We start from the raw sequence: 20679 nt of genomic DNA, 5'->3' as shown, positions 1-20679 counted from the left end.
CGCGCAGGTGAGAGGGGCGCGTGTGGCGGCTGCTGGCCGCCATCACTGCAGCCCCTGGGTTTCAGGCCTGTGACGCATGGCAGCGGGAGGCCAAGGAGGCCAAGGAGCGGGCGCTCGCGGCCGACAGCGCCCGGCAGCTGGCGCTGCAGAAGAAGGAGGAGGTGGAGGCCCAGTTCCGACGGCTGCAGGAGGAGCTGGAGGGCCGGGGCTTGGCCTCCGCGCTCCCCGGCCTGCGCGGCTGCGGCGACATCGGCGCCATCCCCCTGCCGAAGCTGCATTCGCTGCAGAGTCAGCTGCGCCTCGATTTGGAAGCAGTGGATGGGGTGAGTCCGGGTCTCGTTTTCAAGGCACTGGAGGGGGTGCATGGAGGTGGTGGGGAGCCGGCCGAGCAGCTTCCGTCCACTCCCACCTCTCCTCTTGGCGGCCGTGCCCTCGTGGACAGGGGCCACATCGCCTCATGCGGCTGGAGCTCTGGTGTTGTCTGGGGCACCTCCCTGGGTCGCCCTCCAGGGTCCCTGGTCACCCCCTTGCCTGATGTAGCGTGAAAGCCGCTGCCCTCAGCTTAGTGGGAAAATGCTTCCACACCTGGGCATTTTGTTAGAACCTGGGGCATTGGGAAGGCTCCACAGCCCTGCCTCTCACACACCGTCCCCCCAACCCCGGCTCATGGCCCAGGCCGCTGGGATGCACACCTCTCATCCGTCTCCAAGGCGCCATCATCCAGGTTTTGGCTGCTGTCGGCCGGAGGCTGGGTCCCAAGTCAGGGTCCATCCTGACCCGGCCCCTCCGTGTGGCCACCTGCCTGGCTACCCTTCCCACACCATGTGGTGGCTCTGGCCCTGGGAGCCCGTCCCCACCCAAGGGTCTCTTGGTGAAGCCTCTCCCACCCAATCTTTTCGTTCCTGGGTGGCTCCCAGCAGGGGAGTCCACCCCACCCTGACCCTGGGCCCGGCCTGGGTGGGGGCGGGGTACCCCCTGACTGCGTCTCCCCCGCAGGTGATCTTCCAGCTGCGAGCGAAGCAGTGCGGGGTGTGCGGGGAGCGGGCCCACAGCGCTGTCCTGCGGCCCTGCCAGCATCGTGTGCTCTGCGAGCCGTGTGCGGCCAGCGCACCCGAGTGCCCCTACTGCGCGGGCCAGCCCCTGCCCTGGTGACGGCCGCCTTGTCGCCCGCCTCCTGGTGCCACCGACGTCGGGACCCCAGCCCCAAACAGACCACCCACGGTCTCGTACTCTCCTCACAGACCCTGAAGGCCCCATGGGGCTCGGCGGGCAGGGTGACTCTGCGGGGTTTGTGGTCCTGACGCCACTGTGACCGGATCCTGGGAGTTCACGTCCCGAGAAGCACTTTGTAGACGGAAGAGTTTAGGCAGACGTTCCGAGTTGCTATAAGCTGCTTTGAGGTTCATGTTTTTAATATGCGATAATATGAAGCTTTATACGTGTACTGTGAACAGAGTATTTCCTATCGGTCTATTGTTAATCCATAGTACGGTAAACACATTAGGTTTCGTATCTGAAATTAGTACTTATGAAGTGAGCATTTATCTAGTAGTGAGAAATGCCTAGGATTTTTACAGTTTCCAAATTAAGTGCAAACTAATAGTATTTATAGCAGAGTGATTATTGAGAGACACATATACATGTAGATGTTTTTAATTTTATGAAGGGAACTCATTTCCTGAACACGTGCACATTAACTGGAGCGTCAGTGACAGCGCCCCGCGCCTGCGGCCTCCCGCTCAAGTGCCTGCGCCTAGGAAAGCCAAGGAGCTGCGTGCTGTCCTTTCTCCCCTGGACTTGGTCAGCGTGGTGACAGTGAGCAGGGCAGTGGGGTGGGGGACCCGACGGGGCGGGCGTCACACTGACTGTGCAGAGCCGTGTGGTGCTCCCCCTTCCCAGAGCTTGCTGGCGGGCGTCCTGTCTGGAGCCTCTCTCCACCCATGTGGGAGACCCTAGCCAGCCTCCAGGGCGACACTGCACCGGATCTGTTTGTCCAGGTGTTATGTTCCAGGGACCATGGGGTTGGGGAGGACCCGGCCGCCGTGCGGGGGCGGGGTGGCAGAAAGGCTGCTGGGAACGGGTCAGATTTTAGTGCCGGCTTCAGTCTGTTCTGTCTGCATTGGGTCACTTTCCCTAGGAATCTGGGAGGAAGTAAAACCTGTCTGTAGTTGATCCAGACTTTGCTCGTGGCAGATCCAGATTGGCATGAGAATCTTCCCAGAGTCTGCCGCCAGGCGTGGAGCAGGGGCTGGGCCCTGGCCCGGAAGGGACGGGATGCCCCCTGCTTGGGGCTGTGCCAAAGACTTTATATAGCATTTTTTAAGTGCAAGGTGACTAGGTAAAAATTTTTATCAGTGACCAAATTAGAATGTATTTACTATAGTGAGAAGTTTAAGACCTTTTTTTTTTAACATAAGACAAACTGATAGGAAAGCTGTCATTTTTTAAGGTGGGTCCATGGCATCGTGCAGCTCGCCCGCTGCTAAAGGTAACTATATGACTTGGTTGTAGTGAATCTACTTTGTTTCTAATTATACTGATAATGATTAGCTCTTAGAAATTACGTATATTTTGTGCTACTGTTATCACTGTTTAAAATTCTTTATTTTATTAATATTTATGCACTTGTTTCCCATTTCAGGCCTTTGGGCTTTTGGGGGGAAAACAGGACAATGTTTGTTATTGACATCTAGCCTCGATATTTTCAAATTATAAACAAGAACAATTAAGCTTTAGGTGTATTTATAAGCTATTCCGGTCAGTTCTTTCTGTGGGGTTCGGGGGGGTGGAGGCGCCCCCTCCCAGGCACTCGCTGGCTCTGAGGACAGGTGTGCGGTGGGAAGACCAAAGAACCACCCAGAGTGGAGCTCCTGGGGCTACCTCGGGGCCCTCCCACCCCTGCTGCCTGGCCGCGGTGGCCCTGGTTTTCTGAGGGGGCCACCCATGCTGGGCTCGGCCAGGCTCGGCCAGGCTCAGCGTCTCAGGGTGTCACCGCCCCGCACTTGGGTGATGAAGGGGGGCGCTGGGTGTAGCAGCTGAAGCTGCGTGGTGCTCGGCGAGGCCGTTCTTGTTGCCGAATCTGTCAGCTCCTGAGTGTTCAGTATTAGCGGTGATGTTACATTGTCACACCATTTGTGTAACTGTGGTCAGCAGAAGACCACGACTCAGTGTGGATGCTTCATGTGGATTAATTTATGGAAGCCCCATTCTGTATGTCTGTTTTGAGTATTTAGAGGAGAATGTTATTGGAATGGAATTTTCTTAACCCAGAAGGTAGTATTTATAATGCATAATCATTTACTTGTAGTGAATTGTTTAAAGTTAACACTTGTTCAAATTTTTTTACACTATAGCATTTATGCAATGGTTTACAGAATTCATGGAATTATTTTTATCAGTAGGGAAATTAATTAAAACTTTGAATCTTTATTTTGTCTGCATCTTTGCGCACAACCCCGAGAGCCTGCTGGCACAGAAGGAACAGAGGAAGGTGTCCTCTGGCTGAGACCTGTCGCCCTGCTCCTCCTGCCTCAGATCACAGGGTGTTCCCACGCAGTCCAGGGTCGCCTCGTAGCAGCTCTGCTGTCTTGTCCGTGGGTGTCCTGGGACCCAAGTGCTCAGAGCTGGAAGTTTCTGCCAAAACACCAGGCAGCAGGAGGTCAGGACCTGACCTGCAGGGCGGCAGGTCCCAAGGTGGGCTCAGCCCCAACCCCCGGGCACAGCTGACCTGCAGGCTTCACGTAGGGGAGGCTGTGCTGGGTCAGTATGCTTTTAAGTCTTTTCATCTCCTTTGACAGGGCTTTATGTGCCTAGAACAGGAGTTGAAAGGGAGCAGTCAGGCCCTTGGTGGGAGGCCAGTCCCGGGCCTGGGAGCACCGTCTGTACCTCGTTACAGCTCTCCAGCGTTTGAAACACCAGGCCCTTGGCACCTCCTTCCTGCTGCACCGATTCACTTTGTTCTGGAGTCTTTAAATAACCAGCATCCTCAAAAATCGCCCTGAGCGACTTCTCGTAGCCCTGCAGGTGGAGGACGAGGAGGGAGCACTGCTGCAGCTGCACTGCTCCCCGCCCAGGCGGCGCCCGCCCTGTCGCTCACCTGGGACGTGATCAGCTCATCCGCCAGATCCTGCTCCACCCGGTCCCACCTCTGCTGCAGGGCCATGGGCAGGGCCGGGTACACTGAGAATCCAACAGAAACCAGACTGAGCTGAGCCCCTCTGCCCCCAACGCCCCCCAGTGCCCCCCCGCCGGCCCTGGTGCCCACCTAACAAGGAGTGGGGGTGGCAGACGAGGGGCGTCTCGAACGTCAGTGCGTAGACACAGGTGCTTGGCTCAGACACGTGGGCCAACCGGTTGGTTTTGCCACAGGTGAGCTCCACCTGGGGGGAAACCCTGGTGAGCGTGTGGGGGGAGCGGGCCCCAATCCCACCCTCCCGCCCAGCTCACCTTGCTCTGCCGGCTCCGGGAGTGGCAGGAGTCACCGTCCCTCATCCACATGCCCCTGAAGGTGTTGTTGGCGATTTCCCACTCGTGCCAGATGCTGGGGAGGAGCAGAGTGGGTGAGGCTGTGGTGGGGGGGACAGTGGACAGGTGGAGCCGCAGCCACCCCCAGCGCCGCTCACCCGAGGATCCCACTGTAGGCGTTCCAGCGGAAGGTCTGCTCGTGCTGCGTCACGTTGTGGAACGGGCAGAGCTCGTACTTGTACCTGGGGGCACAGCGCTGTCAGGGGGGGTCCCAGGCCCTGGCCACGCCTACCCCTGCCCTCACTCACGTGGACTCCACCAGGCTGAAGCACTTGCCAGAAAGTCTGGAGAGATGCACGGGCCCTGAAAGGGGAGAGCATGGCCCGCTGAGCGTGGTGCGAAGAGCAGGCGTGCAGAAACCCACAGAACCAGGGCTATTTAGGAAAAGATCTGGTAGTTTAAACTTTAAAACTGGAGCAAAAGAGTTGGAGCAACATCAGCAAAGTACCAGACCAGGAAGCTCCAAGCTCATATCCCTGTGAAAACATCAAGTGAACCCCTACAAACCAGCTGAGCTAACCCAGTTCTGGAAATCAGGCCTACAGCAACCAAGTGAGCACCACACAGCAAAGCCACCACCCCAGCGTGGTCGTGAGGAGCAGGCTGACCTCATCTGCAACATCCCAGCCTAGCTGGGGGCTGCCGGGAGGACTGGTCTCTGTTTTGCCCAACTCAGATCACCAGGCAGGAAAGGGAGCTGCTCATGAAGGCTGCAGGGGGGCAAGGGGTTATGGTTGGACACACACAACAGGACATCCAGGACCTGAGGAGGAGCTGGGGTGAGACTCTTGGAGAACCAAAGACATCCAGGAGCAGCCTGCACACAGCTGCCCCTAGACTCCGAACACACCCAGCCTGGTGGTGAAGGCCGCCCCAGCACGGGGCCAGGCTGCAAAGAAACCGCAGCCTCTTCAAAGGAAAACCCAACAGAACCACCTGGGAGAAGCCCAGACACTGGACTGATAGAAGACTTCAGTTAAACACATGTCTGAAATATGCTTAAGGACCTGGAGGGAAACGCAAAGAACTAAAGTATATCAGGCAAATGACATGTAGGCAGAGAGACAAACAGTATCGAAAGGAACCAAAAAAATCTGGAGCTGAAAAATACAACTGAAATAAATCCACAAAAGGGGTTAACAGATTTTGAGCAGAGAAAAGAACCAGTGAAGAGACGGCAGGACACACAGTGGGAGTCCCTGAAGGAGGAGAGGGGCAGAGAGAGTATCTGAGGAAATGACTCTCCCAACTTGACAAAACACATGCATCTACACATCCAAGCAGCTCACTGAACTCCAAGTACAATAAACTCAGAGAGACCCACACCAAGACACAAAAGAAAACTGTCAAAAACCAAGTCCAAAGCAGCAAGAAGTGACTCATCACATCAAGGGATCCTTAATAAGATTATCCGCCCATTTCTCTGCCACACTCCAGAGGCCAGAAAGCTGTGGGATGGAAGAAAAAACTGTCAACTGAGGAGTCTACATCCAGGAAACTATCCTCCAAAAATGAGGGCAAAATCAAGACACTCCCAGATAAACAAAAGCTGAGGGACTTCGTTACCACGAGACCTGCCCTGGAGGGAGTCCTTCCAGTAAAGGCAAATACACTGGCAAACCCAAAGCAGTATGTGATTCTGATCTGCAAATCTACAGGGTTTAAAAAGATGCATAAAAATAATTACAAATTACATTTAAAGAGGTAATTTCTGAAATCAATAACAAAGTTGGGGGAGGGACAGAGCTGTACAGGAGAAGTCTTTGAATTTATACCAATTTCAATCACGTACAAATTAGACTTAATGGCTTTATGATTGTATGTAATCCCCTGGCAACCGTAGAGGAAATAGCTACACAGAATAATACACAAAAGTAAAAAGGACGTCAAAACACGTCACTTAGAAGTCAACAAAAAGGAATGGAGGGAATGAGGGACAAAAAAACTATAAGACAAATTTTGCTGTTTTGTTTCCTCTAAATCCTTCCTTATCAATGACTACTTTAAATGTAAACAGATTAAACTCTCCCATTCAAAAGGCACAGATTGGCCAAATGGGTAAAAAAAATGTGATCCAACTATATATACTGTTTGTAAGAGACGCATTTAAGATCAAAGACACAAGCAGGCTGAAAGTGAAAGGATGGAAAAAGATATGCAAATAATGAGAGAGCAGGGATGGCCACACTAGTATCAGACAAAATAGACTTTCAGGGACTTCCCTGCTGGTCCAGTGGTTAGGAATCTGCCTTCCAATGCAGGGGACGCGAGTTCGATCCCTGGTCAGAGAACTAAGATCCCCCATGCCTCGGGGCAACTAAGCCTGCGTGCCGCAACTACTGAGCCTGTGCACCACTACTAGATAGCCCACGCACCACAACTAGAGAGAGGCCTGCGCTGCAACAAAGAGCCCACTCGCTGCAACAAAAGATCCCGCATGCCGAAATGAAGATCCCTGCCACAACTGTGGCCTGACAGACCCGATGCAGCCAAAAAAGAAAAAAAACGATTATCAGTCAAACACTGTTAAAGGAGATAAAGAAAGACATTATTCATTGATAAAAAGGTCCATTCACCAAGATTATAACAATTACAAACATATGGGCACCAAACACCAGAGCCTGAAAACAAAGCAAGCATTGAAAACTGAAGGGAGTAACAGGCAGTTCTACAATCCTTGGACATTCAACACCCCACTTGAAAGGACACAGAGGACCTGAACAACACTAAAACCACCAGACCTAATCGACATATACAGAATAACCCACCCAACAACAGCAGAAATTACATTTTTTAAGTGTACGTGGAACATTCTCCAGGACACACCATATGTTAGGCCACTTAATAAACTTAAAAAGACTGAAATCATAGTTTCTTTTCTGAACACAATGGAAACCAGAAATCAATAGCAAAAGCAATGTGGGAAATCCACAAACATATGGAAATTAACACAATCTTAAAGAACCAATGGCTCAAAGAATTCACAAGGGAAACTTGTTTTTGTTTCAAAATATTTTCTAAATACAAGGTACCAAAAATTATCAGATACAGTGAAAGCAATGCTAAGAGGGAAATTAACAGCTGTAAACATATTCAAAACAAGATCTCAAATCAATAACCTAACTTTTACACTTTAAGAAACTAGAAAAAGAAAGCTAGCAAGCTGGACTTCCCTGGCGGTCCAGTGGTTAAGACTCCACACTTCCAATGCAGGGGGTGTGGGTTCAATCCCTGGTTGGGGAACTAAGATCCCACATGCTGCATGGCACAGCAAAAAAAAAAACAAAAACACCCCAAAAAACTAGCAAGCAAAAGGAAGAAAATAAAGATTAAAGCAGAGATAAATAAAACAAAGAAAAATCAAAAACCAGAAGTTGGTTCTTTGAAAAGATCAACAAAATCAACAAACCTTTAAACTAGATTTACTGTAACAAAAAAGAAGATGGGCTTCCCTGGTGGGGCAGTGGTTAAAAATCTGCCTCCCAATGCAAGAGACATGGGTTCGAGCCCTGGTCCGGGAAGATCCCACATGCTGCGGAGCAACTAAGCCCGTGTGCCACAACTACTGAGCCTGTGCTCTAGAGTCCATGAGCCACAACTACTGAGGCAAGCCTGCGTGCCTAGAGCCCATGCTCTGTGACAAGAGAAGCCACTGCAATGAGAAGCCCACACACCACAACGAAGAGTAGCCCCACTTGCCGCAACTATAGAAAGCCCGTGTGCAGCAACAAAGACCCAACATGGCCCAAAATAATTAATTAAAAAAAAAATTCAAATTACTAAAATCATAAACAAAAGGAGGGACATTACTACCAATTTTACAGAAATAAAAAGGATTACAAGAAAATACTATGAAAATTGAAGAAGGGGGAACACCTCTTGACTCAGTTCTATGAGGCCAGCATTCCCCTGATACCAAAGCCAAAAAGATACCTGACGAGAAAGGAAAACTACAGACGTCAACATCCCTTGTGAATGTCAGTGCAAAAATCCTGAACAAAATACTGGCAAACTGAAATCAGCAGCACATTAAAAGGATTCTACAGTGTGAAGAAGTGGGGTTTGTTCCTGGAATGTAAGGATGGTTTAAAAAAAGTTTTTTTTTAATGTAATACACCCCATTAACAGAATAAAGGGGGGGGAAATTATCATCCAAATTGTTGCAGAAAAAAGCACCTATCAAAATTCAACACTGTTTCATGATGAAAACACTCAACAAAGGAGAATTAGGAGGAAACTTCCTCAACGCAATAAAGGCCATATATGCAAAACCCACAGTGAATATCTTACTGAACGGTGAAAGACTGAAAAAGCTTTCCTCCCAAAAGCGGGAACAACACAAGGAAGCTCTCAGCCCTGCTATTCACTATTCGACATTGTACTGGAGGTTCTAGCCAGAGCAATTAGGCAAAAAAAAGGAAAGGCATCCTAATTAGGAAGGAAGAAGTAAAATTACAATGTGGTGTTTGCAGATGACATGATCATATATATAGAAAACCCTAAAGAGTCCACAGAAATCTATTAGAGCTACTAAATTCAGCAAAGTTGTAGGATACAGAAGTGACACTAAAAACCAGTTGTGTTTCTATACAACAACCCAACAGACAACACAAAAAGGAAATTCAATGAAACAATTCCAGGGATTTCCCTGGTGGCCCAGTGGTTAAGACTCTGCGCTCCCAAGGCAGGGAGCCCAGGTTCGATCCCTGGTCAGGGAACTAGATCCCACATGCCACAATGAAGATCCCACATGCAGCAACAAAGATGGATTCCCAAAGGACCCCAAATAGTCAAAACTATATTGAAATAGAAAAGTTGAAGGACTCACAATTAGTGATTTCAAAGCTTACTTCAAGGGGAATTCCCTGGTGGTCTAGTGGTTAGGACTTGGTGCTCCCACTGCCAGGGTCCCAGGTTTGATCCCTGGTTGAGGAACTAAGATCCCACAAGACGCACAACACCGTCAAAAAAAAAAACAAAAACAAAACCCAAAAAACCCCACAAAGCTTACTTCAAAGCCACAGTAATTAAACCAGTGCAGTATCAGTAGAAAGACAGACGTGTAGACCAATGAAACAGAACAGAGAGCCCAGAAACAAACCCTTGAATATATGCTCAAAGGATCTGTCAGGGTGCTGAAACCATTCAGTGGGGGAAAGGACATACTTCTCAACAAATGGAGTCGGGAAGCTGGATGTTCATATGCACAGGAATGAAACTGGACCCTTACCTCACACCATGTACAGAAATTAACTTAAAATGGATCAGAGGCTGAAACTACAAAACATAAGGGGAAATCTTTGACATTGGCTTTGTGCTTTGGAAATGATTTCTTGGATATGACATCAAAGGCAAAGGCACCAAAAGGAAAACTAGATAAATGGGACTTCAGAATTTAAAACTTTGCAAGGAAGTGTTGAAAGACAACCTACAGAAAGTGAGAAAGTATTTGCAGATCACATTTCTAACAAGGGTAATATCCAGAACATATAAAGAACTCCTATTAACAGCAACAGCAACGCCCCAAACAACCCAATTAAAAAATGGACCAAGGATTACTAGACATTTTTCTGAAGAAGTGAAAAATAAGTAAATACAAATAAAATCCACTATGAGATATCACCTCACATCCATTAGGATGGCTACTATCCAACAACAACAACAACAACAACACAGAAAAGAATAAATGTTGGTGAGGATGTGGAGAAACTGAAACCTTTGTGCACTGTTGGCGGGAATGTAAAATGGTGCAGCGCTGTTGAAAACAGTTTGGTGGTTCCTCATAAAGCTTAAATGTAGATTTACAGGATACAGCAAATCGACTCCTGGGTATGTGAACGGAAAGCAGGAACTCAGATGCTGCACACCCATGTTCAGATCAGCATTATTCACAGTAACCAAAAAGTAAAAACAACCCAAGTGTACACTGACAGATGAATAAGCAGAATGTAGTACATATGTGCAATGGAATATTATTCAGCCTTAAAAAGGAAGGAAATCCTGCCACATAAATGAACCTTCAAGATACTCTGCTAAGTGAAATACGCCAGTCACAAAAGGACAAGAATTATATGATTCCACTTACATGAGGTACTTAGTTCATTCGAGCTGCTATAACAAAATACCACTGGGTAATTTTACAACTACAGAAATTTATTTTTCACAGTTCTGTGGGGGTTTGAAGCCCAAGATCAGGGCACCAGCACAGTCGAGTTCTAGTTCACAGAGGGTGCCTTCTCGCTGTGTCTTCACATGGTAGAAGGGCCTAGGGATCTCTGGAGCCTCTTTATATTATAAGGGCATCAATCCCATTCTTGAGGGCTCCACCCTCAAGACTCAAGCATCTTCCAAAGACCTCAACTCCTAACACCATCATCTTTTTCAGTTATGATGTCAACCTGTGAATTTCAACCTGTGTACACACAGTGACCACAGCAGGGATCTAGAGTCATTAAATTCATAGAGACAGAAAGTAGAATGTTGGGGGCCAGAGGCTGGGAGGGGTGCGGAGTTGTTTAATGGGGACAGAGGTGCAGTTTGGGAAGATGAAAAAGTTCTGGGGATGATAGAGGTGATGTTTGCCCAACAATATGGATGTGTTTAATGCCTCTTAACTAAACATCTAATAATGGTTAAAATGGTAAATTTTATGTATATTTTACCACAGTAAAGAGGGCAATTCATATTTTCTTATATTAGCAAAAAGAAACACCAGAAGACTAAACATAAAATAACAACAAACAGAATCAAGGCAGTATGGGACTTCCCTGGTGGTACAGTAGTTAAGAATCCACCTGCCAATGCAAGGGCCACAGGTTCGATCCCTAGTCTGGGAAGATCCCACATGCCTCGGAGCAACTAAGCCCATGCACCACAACTACTGAGCCTGCATGCCTAGAGCCCGTGCTTCACAACAAGAGAAGCCACTGCCATGAGAAGCCCGCGCACCGCAACAAAGAGTAGCCCCCGCTCGCTGCAACTAGAGAAAGCCCACGTGCAGCAACGAAGACCCAATGCAGCCAGATAAATACATACATATATACATACAAAGAGTCAAGGCAGTATGGCACTGGCATAAAAACAGAGTCCAGAAATAAAGCCACACATATACAGTCAATTAATTTACAACAAAGAAGCCAAGGATATACAATGAGGAAAGGATAGTCTCTTCAATAAACGGTGCTGGTTAAACTGGACCACTATCTTACACCATACACAACAATTTAAGTTGACTGTAAGACCAGAAACTATGAAACTCCTAGAAGAAAACATAGGTGGTAAGCTCTTTGACATCAGTCTCAGTCATGATTTTCAAAATCTGACTCCCCAAACAAAAGCAAAAATAAACAAATGGGACGATATCAAACTACAAAGGTGTGCACAGCCAAGGAAACAATCAACAAAATGAAAGGCAACCTACTGAATGGGATAAAACATCTAGCAAATCATATACATAAGGGGGTAATATCCAAAATGTGTAAAGAACTCACACAATTCAATAGCAAAAAAACAAACAATCCAATTAAAAAATGGGCAGAGGGTCTGAATAGACATTTTTCCAAAGAAGACAAAGAGATGGCCAACAGGCACATGAAAAGATGCTCAGCATCATTAATCATCAGGGAAATGCAAATCAAAACCACAATGAGATACCACCTCACACCTGTCGGAACAGCCACTATAAAAAAGACAAATAACAAGTGTTGGCGAGGATGTGGAGAAAAGGAAAACCTGCACACTGTTGGCAGGAATGGAAATTGGTGCGGCCACTATGGAAAACAGGATGGAGGTTCCCACCAAAATTAAATATAGAACTACCCTATAATCCAGCAATTCCACTTCTGGGTATTATCCAAAGAAAACAAAATCACTAACTCGGAAAAATATCTCCACCCCCCTGTTCACAGCAGCATTGTTTACAATAGTCAAGATATGGAAACTACCTAAGTGTCCACTGATGGATAAAGAAGGTGGGGTACACATATACAACAGAGTATTATTCAGCCATAAAACAAGAAATTGCCATCTGAAACACGGATGGACATTTAGGGCATTATCCTAAGTGAAATATGTCAGAGAAAGACAAATACATTATGATCTCACTTATGTGGAAAACAAAACACCAAGCTTATAGATACAAAGAACAGATCAGTGTTTGCCAGAAGCAGGGGACTGGGGCGGGGGGGGGACACAAAGTGAGTGAAAATGGTCAAAAAATATAAACTTCCAGTAATAAATAAGTCCTGAGGATATAATGTACAGCACAGTGACTACAGTTAATAATATTGAATTGCGTATCTGAAAGTTGCTAAGAAAGTAAATCTTTTTTTAAAAATTGAAGTATAGTCGATTTACAATGTTGTGCTAAATTTCTGCTGTACAGCAAAGTGATTCAGTTACACATACTTTTCCATAATGCTTTATCATAGGATATTGAATATAGTTCTCTGTGCTACACAGTTAGGACCTTGTTGTTTATCCATTCTATATATAAAAGCTTACATCTGCTAACCCCAAACTCCCACTCCATTTCTCCCCTAACGCCCCCCCTTAGCAACCACAACTCTGTTCTCTATGTCTGAGTCTGTTTTTGTTGTGTAGATATGTTCATTTGTGTCATATTTAGATTCCACATATAAGTGATATATGGTATTTGTCTTTCTCCTTCTGACTTAACTTCACTTAGTATGATAATCTCTAGTTGCATCCACGTTGCTACAAATGGCATTATTTCGTTCTTTTTTTATAGCTGAGTAGTATTCCATTGTATATATGTACCACATCTTAAGAAAGTAAATCTTAAACGTCCTCTCCAAAGAAGACATACAGATGGCCAAGAGGCACATGAAAAGCTGCTCAACATCACTAATTATTAGAGAAACGCAAATCAAAACTACAATGAGGTATCACCTCCCACCGGTTAGAATGGGCATCATCAGAAAATCTACAAATGCTGGAGAGGGTGTGGAGAAAAGGGAACCCTCTTGCACTCTTGGTGGGAATGTAAACTGATACAGCCACTATGGAGAACAGTATGGAGGTTCCTTAAAAAACTAAAAATAGAATTACCATATGACCCAGCAATCTTACTACTGGGCATATACCCAGAGAAAACCATAATTCAAAAAGACACATGCACCCCAATGTTCACTGCAGCACTGTTTACAACAGCCAGGTCATGGAAGCAACCTAAATGTCCATAAACAGACGAATGGATAAAGAAGATGTGGTACATACATACAATGGAACATTACTCAGCCATAAAAAGGAACGAAATTGGGTCATTTGTAGAGACGTGGATGGACCTAGAGACGGTCATAGAGTGAAATAAGTCAAAAAAACAAATATCGTATATTAACGCATATATGTGGAATCTAGAAAAATAGTTACAGATTAACTGGTTTGCAAGGCAAAAATAGAGACACACGGCTTCCCTGGTGGCGCAGTGGATAGGAATCTGCCTCCCAATGCAGGGGACACAGGTTCGATCCCTGGTCCGGGAGGATCCCACATGCCACGGAGCAACTAAGCCCGTGCGCCATGACTGCTGAGCCTGCGCTCTGGAGCCCGTGAGCCACAACTACTGAAGCCTGCATGTCTAGAGCCCGTGCTCTGCAACGGGAGAGGCCACCGCATTGAGGCCACCGCAATGTCGGTCCTGGGTGAGCTCCGCCCATGCACCGTAACGAGGAGTGGCCCCCGCTCGCTGCAGCTGGAGAGGGCCCGCGCACAGCAACAAAGACCCAACACAGCCAAAAATAAATAAATTAAAAAAAAAAAAAGAGACACAGATGTAGAGAACATATGGACACCAAGGGGGGAAGCGGGGGTGGGGTGTGGGCGGTGGTGGTGGGATGAAGTGGGAGATTGGGATTGACATGTATACACTAATATGTATAAAATAGATAAGTAATAAAAACCTGCTGTATAAAAAAAAATTTTTTTTTAAATCTTAAACGTCTTCATCACAAGAAGAAAAAAAGTTTTTGGTAACTATGTGGTGTCAGAGAATAACTAGACTTATTCCCATCATTTTGCAAAATATACAAACAGTGAATCATTATGTTGTATACCTGAAACTAATACGTCAATTATACCTTAAAACAAACAAACAAAACAGCAAATGGCCCTGGACAGGGAGCACAAGGTAGGAAGGAGAGCTCGGGGCGTATCTGTCCTAAGGTTTACATGTGAACCACGTAGGCATGCTAATGTGCTCTAAAGTAAAATAAAAGGATGACATTAAAGCCCCTACAGCTGAAATCAAAGCAAACGAACTGAACTATACACAATTAGTAACGTCACTTCACCGGAAGAAGAATCACTCTCAGTGATTTAAGAACAAGTACTGTTAATGAGTTAATAGCAGTAATGCCATATTAGTTTTCAGGCCATTATATATGTGCTGTAGAATAGAGCAAATGACCATATGACGATACCAGGTATCAGAAGCCACAGCCACTAACATGGGACCAAGTCTCCTACAGATCCCACTGTAGAGAACGTCTGAAGGCCTGAGGCTGTAGAGGGGACTGAGGGGCGGGGCCGGCTTGGAAGAAGAGGGCACTGATTCCTGTGGGTTCCCGCCTAGGGCAGGCAATGGCATAACCCGCCCCAGTCTCTGGCCATAGGATCTGGGACAGAGGGAGCCAACCCAGCAGCTGGAAAGCGTGGGGTGGTATCAAAAAGGACGGCGGGGGTGGAGGGAGGGAAGCCTGCCCGGCTCTCTGGCTGAGCCCTGCATGCATGAACCACCAAGCAGGGGGGGTCGGTCCTGGGTGAGCTCCTCCCAGCCAGCTGCCTCAGCACACCACATTCTCCCAAGGGGAGAGCCGGGCCAAGGGTGTATCCAAAAGTATCAGACATACAACAAAGCAGGCAAATGCGACCCACCCCCAAGAGAACAGGCAAACATAGGAGACTGACCCCAACAAACACAGATGATGTTGGAAGTAGAAGAGGATTTTAAAGCAGCTATTGCAACTATGTTCCAGGGTGTAAAGTAAAACATGGTAATAAAGAGATAGGGAATCTCAGCAGATAAATAGAAATTAGAAAAAGAACAGAAACTCTAGAAATGAAAAGAGTCAGAAATAATTAACAATTTAAATCCAGCAATATATAAAACATATGTATTCACTGTGCCCAAGTGGAGCTTACTCCAAGAACACAGTGTTGGCTCAACATTCAAACACCAATGCTACCCACTATGTAAACAGCCTAAATGAGAAAATCCATCATCCTCTCGATAGGTTTAAAAAAAGCATTTGACAGAACCCAACACCCATTCATGGTAAAAACTCGGCGACCAGGAACAGCAGGGAAGGTCCTCCACCTGAGAAAGGGCTACAAATGCCCCTCTGCAGACCGTGAACTGAAGATGGGAGACCGAGGCCAGGTGGGGGGGGACACCTCTCCTCACTGCTCTCCCGAAATTGGAGGCCCACCCAGGGTGAAGGCACACAACTGTACTCCAGCTAATAGATGAAGAAACGTTAAACACCACGGGAATGCAATGAACAAAATCCAGAATGTGTGAAACAAGTGACCCAGTTTCCTCAATAAATTGCAAGGAAATGGAGGGCATCTATAGATTCAAGGAAACTGAAGCACACGTGGGTGTGTGTCAAGCACACACAACACACAGACCTTCCATACTGACTCAGACAAACCAACCACCTATTAAAAATTATGAGATTGGGGCTTCCCCGGTGGCGCAGTGGTTGAGAATCCGCCTGCCAATGCAGGGGACATGGGTTCGATCCCTGGTCCGGGAAGATCCCACATGCCGCGGAGCAACTAAGCTCGTGTGCCACAACTACTGAGCCTGTGCTCTAGAGCCCGTGAGCCACAAATACTGAGCCCGCATGCCGCAACTACTGAAGCCCGCGCGCCTAGAGCCCGTGCTCCACAACGAGAGAAGACACTGCAATGAGAAGCCCGCGCACCGCAACGAAGAGTAGCCCCCGCTCGCCGCAACTAGAGAAAGCCCGCGCACAGCAACGAAGACCCAACACAGCCAAAATAAAAAAATTATTTTAAAAAGTTAAAAAAAGAAAATAGGGGCTTCCCTGGTGGCGCAGTGGTTGAGAGTCTGCCTGCTGATGCGGGGGACACGGGTTCGAGCCCTGGTCTGGGAGGATCCCACATGCCACGGAGCAACCGGTCCCGTGGGCCACAACTGCTGAGCCTGCGCATCTGGAGCCTGTGCTCCGCAACAAGAGAGGCCGCGAGAGTGAGAGGCCCGTGCACCGCGATGAAGAGTGGCCCCCACTCGCCACAACTAGAGAAAGCCTTCGCACAGAAACGAAGACCCAACACACCCAAAAATAAATTAATTAATAAATAAATTAAAAAAAAAAAAAGAAAATAAAGGGGAAAATAAAAACCCTGTAATACTGCATTTCAAGTTAAAACTTAAAATCACATCGGTTTCATCTATTCTTCCAGCACAAATACATCTATGTGTGTGCATGCTTTTTACCTTGAAATAATCATAGACTTATAACTGTAGTACATCACTAAAACTAGGAAATTGACGTTGGCACTATACAACTGACTACAAACCGTACACGGATTTCAGTTTTTGTATGTGTTCAGCAATATGAAAAAGCCACTGATACATGCAACAACACAGATGAATCCCAAAAACATGATGCTGAGGAAGACTCCAGACGTGGGAGTGTATGCTGACTTCTTCAGCTGAAATCCAAGCACGAATGACACTATTCTAAAGCAACAGAAGCCAGAGAGTGATGGGGTGGGGGATTTAAAAGGGACACATAGGAATCGTCTGGGTGGTGGAAATGTTCTCAGTCTTGTTTGGGGGTGGTGATTACATGCATGTGCTCAATTTACAAACTTTATCAAACTGAACATGTCAATTTTACCTCAGTAAAAATAAGGTTTGAGGGACTTCCCTGGTGGCGCAGTGGTTAAGAATCCGCCTGCCAATGGAGGGGACACAGGTTCGATCCCTGGTCCGGGAAGATCCCACATGTCGCAGAGCAACTAAGCCCATGCGCCATAACTACCGAGCCTGCGCCTGCACTCTAGGGCCCACGAGCCACAACTACTGAAGCCCGCGCACCTAGAGCCCGTGCTCCGCAACAAGAGAAGCCACTACAGTGAGAAGCCCACACACCGCAACGAAGAGTAGCCCCCGCTTGCCGCAACTAGAGAAAGCCCACGCAGAGCAACGAAGACCCATCGTGGCCAAAAATAAATAAAATTTAAAAAAATAAAAAAATAGGGTTTGAATCTGAGCCAGAAAGGGATGGGTGGGGGGGATTTAAAAGGGACACGTAGGAATCTTCTGGGTGGTGGAAATGTTCTCAGTCTTGTTTGGGGGTGGTGATTACATTCATGTGCTCAATTTACAAACTTTATCAAACTGAACATGTCAATTATACCTCAATAAAAATAGGGTTTAAATCTGACCCAATAATGATATTCAAAAAGGAGAGAGAAAGAAAGGGGGGGAAAGGGAACACTTCTCTTTACCAGAGACCACCAGCAAACAATAAATGCAGAAGGCATGAGAGAAGCAGAGCTCTGCACTCCTCTACCCAATCAGACTGAACCGGGAGGCCACCGGGGGCAGCACGTCCACTCAGCACCAAAGGAGTGCTCACGGACAGCACGCTGAGGGCAGAGGGAGAAACCTGCCTCCCACCGCTAGACCCTGGCAGCACTCAGCCGCAGTCGACTGCGGCCCTCTGACACGATGCCTACCTACAAAGTATTTGTGCCCAAACTGCTTAACCTGACTGTAATCAAGCTTCCAGGCCATTTACAGAATATACTAGGGAAAGCAGAACAAGTTAATGACCTCATAAACCGGACAGATCTGGTCAAACATCCTGTAAGACAACTGGCCCGGCACATAACCCCTTGACTGATTCCTGTGTGGGGTGGGTCCTGGGACAGCTGTAGAAGGCATTCCTGAGACAAAAGGAAAATGTGGATGTGAACTGGTTATATTATAGAATTTCTTCTAACTTGGGGAGTGGGAGATCCATACTGTAAATATTTAGGAATAAAGCGTCATGATGTCTGTAACTGACTTTCAAATGGTTCAGCAAAATGAAAGTTCACTTTTTTCAAAGTGAAAACGAGAAGATAAAGCAAAATGTCAACTCTTGTACTGAGGGGGAGAGTATGCTGCTGTTCACAGCCACATTCCTCCATTTTTCTATTCAATATTTTCACAGTAAAAAGCTGGAATCGAGTTGTTTAGCGTGAAAGCTCACAGCTGTACCCTCTATCTCTGATCTCACCATACCCCTGCGGCCAATACCTCTGGCCCTGGAATCCTTGCTCAAGGCCTTTATTTGGCCACTCCTTTTGCTAGACCCCTCTTCCCCAGATATCCACATCCCTTACTCCTGTTCCCCTTCAACTTTTGAACAAAATTTCACTTCTCAGTCTTTTCCTGAATCCATTTAAAACGGCAATCCCCAAAACAACCCCCCCAAACACTCACTCTTCTCTGCTTTCCATACCTACAGAGTGTTTTTCACCATCAAGCATTCTACATTTTACCTACTTTTTTGTTTATGGCCTACCTACCCCCCCCATTACTGTCAACTACATGAGGACACTGTATGTTTTGTTCATTTCTACATCCCCAGCACAGACACACTCTGACATGTGGTAGTATTCAAGAGAAAAAGATCTTGGGACTTCCCTCGTGGTGCAGTGGTTAAGAATCTGCCTGCCAATGCAGGGGACACGGGTTCGAGCCCTTGTCCGGGAAGACCCCACATGCCGCGGAGCAACTAAGCCTGTGTGCCACAACTACTGAGCCCGCGTGCCACAACTACTGAAGCCCGCACTCCTAGAGCCTGTGCTCCGCAACAAGAGAAGCCACTGCAAAGAGAAGCCACTGCAATGAGAAGCCTGTGCACCGCAACTAACAGTAGACCCCAATCGCCACAACTAGAGAAAGTCCGTGCACAGCAACGAAGACCCAACGCAGCCAAAAAAATTCTTGGATTTTTGTTTGTTATATTTAATACTCATTTAACAACCCAGCAGTTCCACTTCTTAGATCCTGTCTCAGGAAACCACTCACAGAAGGGTAGAAGGAGGCAGTCCCTGGAGGGATGTTCTCCTCAGCAATGTTTCTAGTGACCAAAAACCATAAACAACACTTTGCTAGACAACAAAAGAATGCAGAGCCATCCTATGGAATACTAAACACCAAGTGAAAAGAGTGAAAACCCACATCCACTGTGAAGAAACACCGTGAGCGACAACAGCAAGTGAGCACACCTGTATAGTAGTACTGCTCAAAAAAAGGCAAACATCACAAAAAAAATTTAAACAAACACACACAAAACTACACGTTTTTTCTTGTAAAAGCATAAAAAACATTTGGAAAGACAAACACCGAACTGTAACAGAAATCACCTCTAGCGAAAAAAATTAAGGACTATATCCGGGATAACTATTCAACTTGGTACAATCACAGTCTGGAATGTTAGCGCGCACTTAAAAATAATTTTAGAATTATTGACAAACGACAACATGAGCCTCCAGGCCCTAACTTTCAAGGCCCCTCATCCGAGGCTTCCCTCCCTCCCTGGCCCCCCTGGAGCAGGCTCCCGAGAGCTGACGCGGCCCACCGGTCGGGAAGCCAGGCCAGCTCCCTGCTCCCTCCCAGGCCCCCAGCACGCCCGCGGCCAGGGCCCCGAACTCACCAGACACGGGTGAAGGATCTCTCCTGGGCTGGAGGCGACTGGTCTGGGGCAGGAACGGGTTGTTGAGCCTGAGAGAAGCGGCACAGTCAGGGGGAACCGGGCCCGGACCGCCGCGGGAACCCCCCGCCGCCGCTCCCCGCGAGGCCGCTCACCCGAACGTGTTGGGCTCTTCCACAACCTTCATCTTGGCGGCACCTGCGGGCGCGGGCCCTACGGGGAACAGGCAGTGAGGAGGCGGGCGTGCGGCGGGGGGGCGGGGACGGAGAGGAGGGGGCTCCGGGACGCAGGGGCCTGGGCATGGGTGGAGGGGCGCGGGCGTCGGCAGCCCGGACACTAACCGCGCGTTGCGAGCCCGAGCAGCAGCACGAAACGCGCCAACCCTGCCACCATCGCGCTGCCGCCGCCGCCGCCGCCGCGCGTGGTCACGTGAGCGCACTTGTCACATGAACGC

The 20679-nt window shown here is 47.7% G+C and overlaps 2 protein-coding genes across 7 annotated transcripts in view; one reads left to right on the top strand and one right to left on the bottom strand.

Annotated features, from left to right (window-relative positions):
• The window catches only part of UNKL (unk like zinc finger), a 45224-nt gene extending 41587 nt beyond the window's left edge, over positions 1–3637 (top strand). For 4 of the 6 annotated variants that reach the window (XM_059898566.1, XM_059898564.1, XM_059898567.1 and 1 more), the window contains 2 exons: positions 66–323; positions 997–1759. In XM_059898566.1, the coding sequence (XP_059754549.1) occupies positions 66–323; positions 997–1152 (414 nt within the window). In that variant the 3' untranslated portion in view covers positions 1153–1759. Of the gene's footprint in view, positions 1–65; positions 324–996 lie in introns of all 6 variants that reach the window. The other 2 variants (XR_009497745.1, XM_059898565.1) reach the window with 2 other exon arrangements.
• On the bottom strand, positions 3407–20674 carry GNPTG (N-acetylglucosamine-1-phosphate transferase subunit gamma). The gene is made up of 11 exons (XM_059898569.1): positions 20567–20674; positions 20381–20438; positions 20229–20296; positions 4773–4827; positions 4623–4706; positions 4447–4540; positions 4265–4379; positions 4097–4179; positions 3886–4017; positions 3728–3809; positions 3407–3633 (listed from the first exon to the last, which is right to left on the bottom strand). Exons 1-11 carry the CDS (start codon positions 20616–20618, stop codon positions 3536–3538), a joined length of 921 nt encoding a protein of 306 aa, XP_059754552.1. The 5' UTR covers positions 20619–20674; the 3' UTR covers positions 3407–3535.
• Positions 20675–20679: the final 5 nt, after the last annotated feature.

The sequence above is a fragment of the Balaenoptera ricei genome, chromosome 15, assembly GCF_028023285.1.
Source record: "Balaenoptera ricei isolate mBalRic1 chromosome 15, mBalRic1.hap2, whole genome shotgun sequence".
Taxonomy (NCBI): domain Eukaryota; kingdom Metazoa; phylum Chordata; class Mammalia; order Artiodactyla; family Balaenopteridae; genus Balaenoptera; species Balaenoptera ricei.
This window is presented reverse-complemented; position numbering and strand designations above follow the sequence as displayed.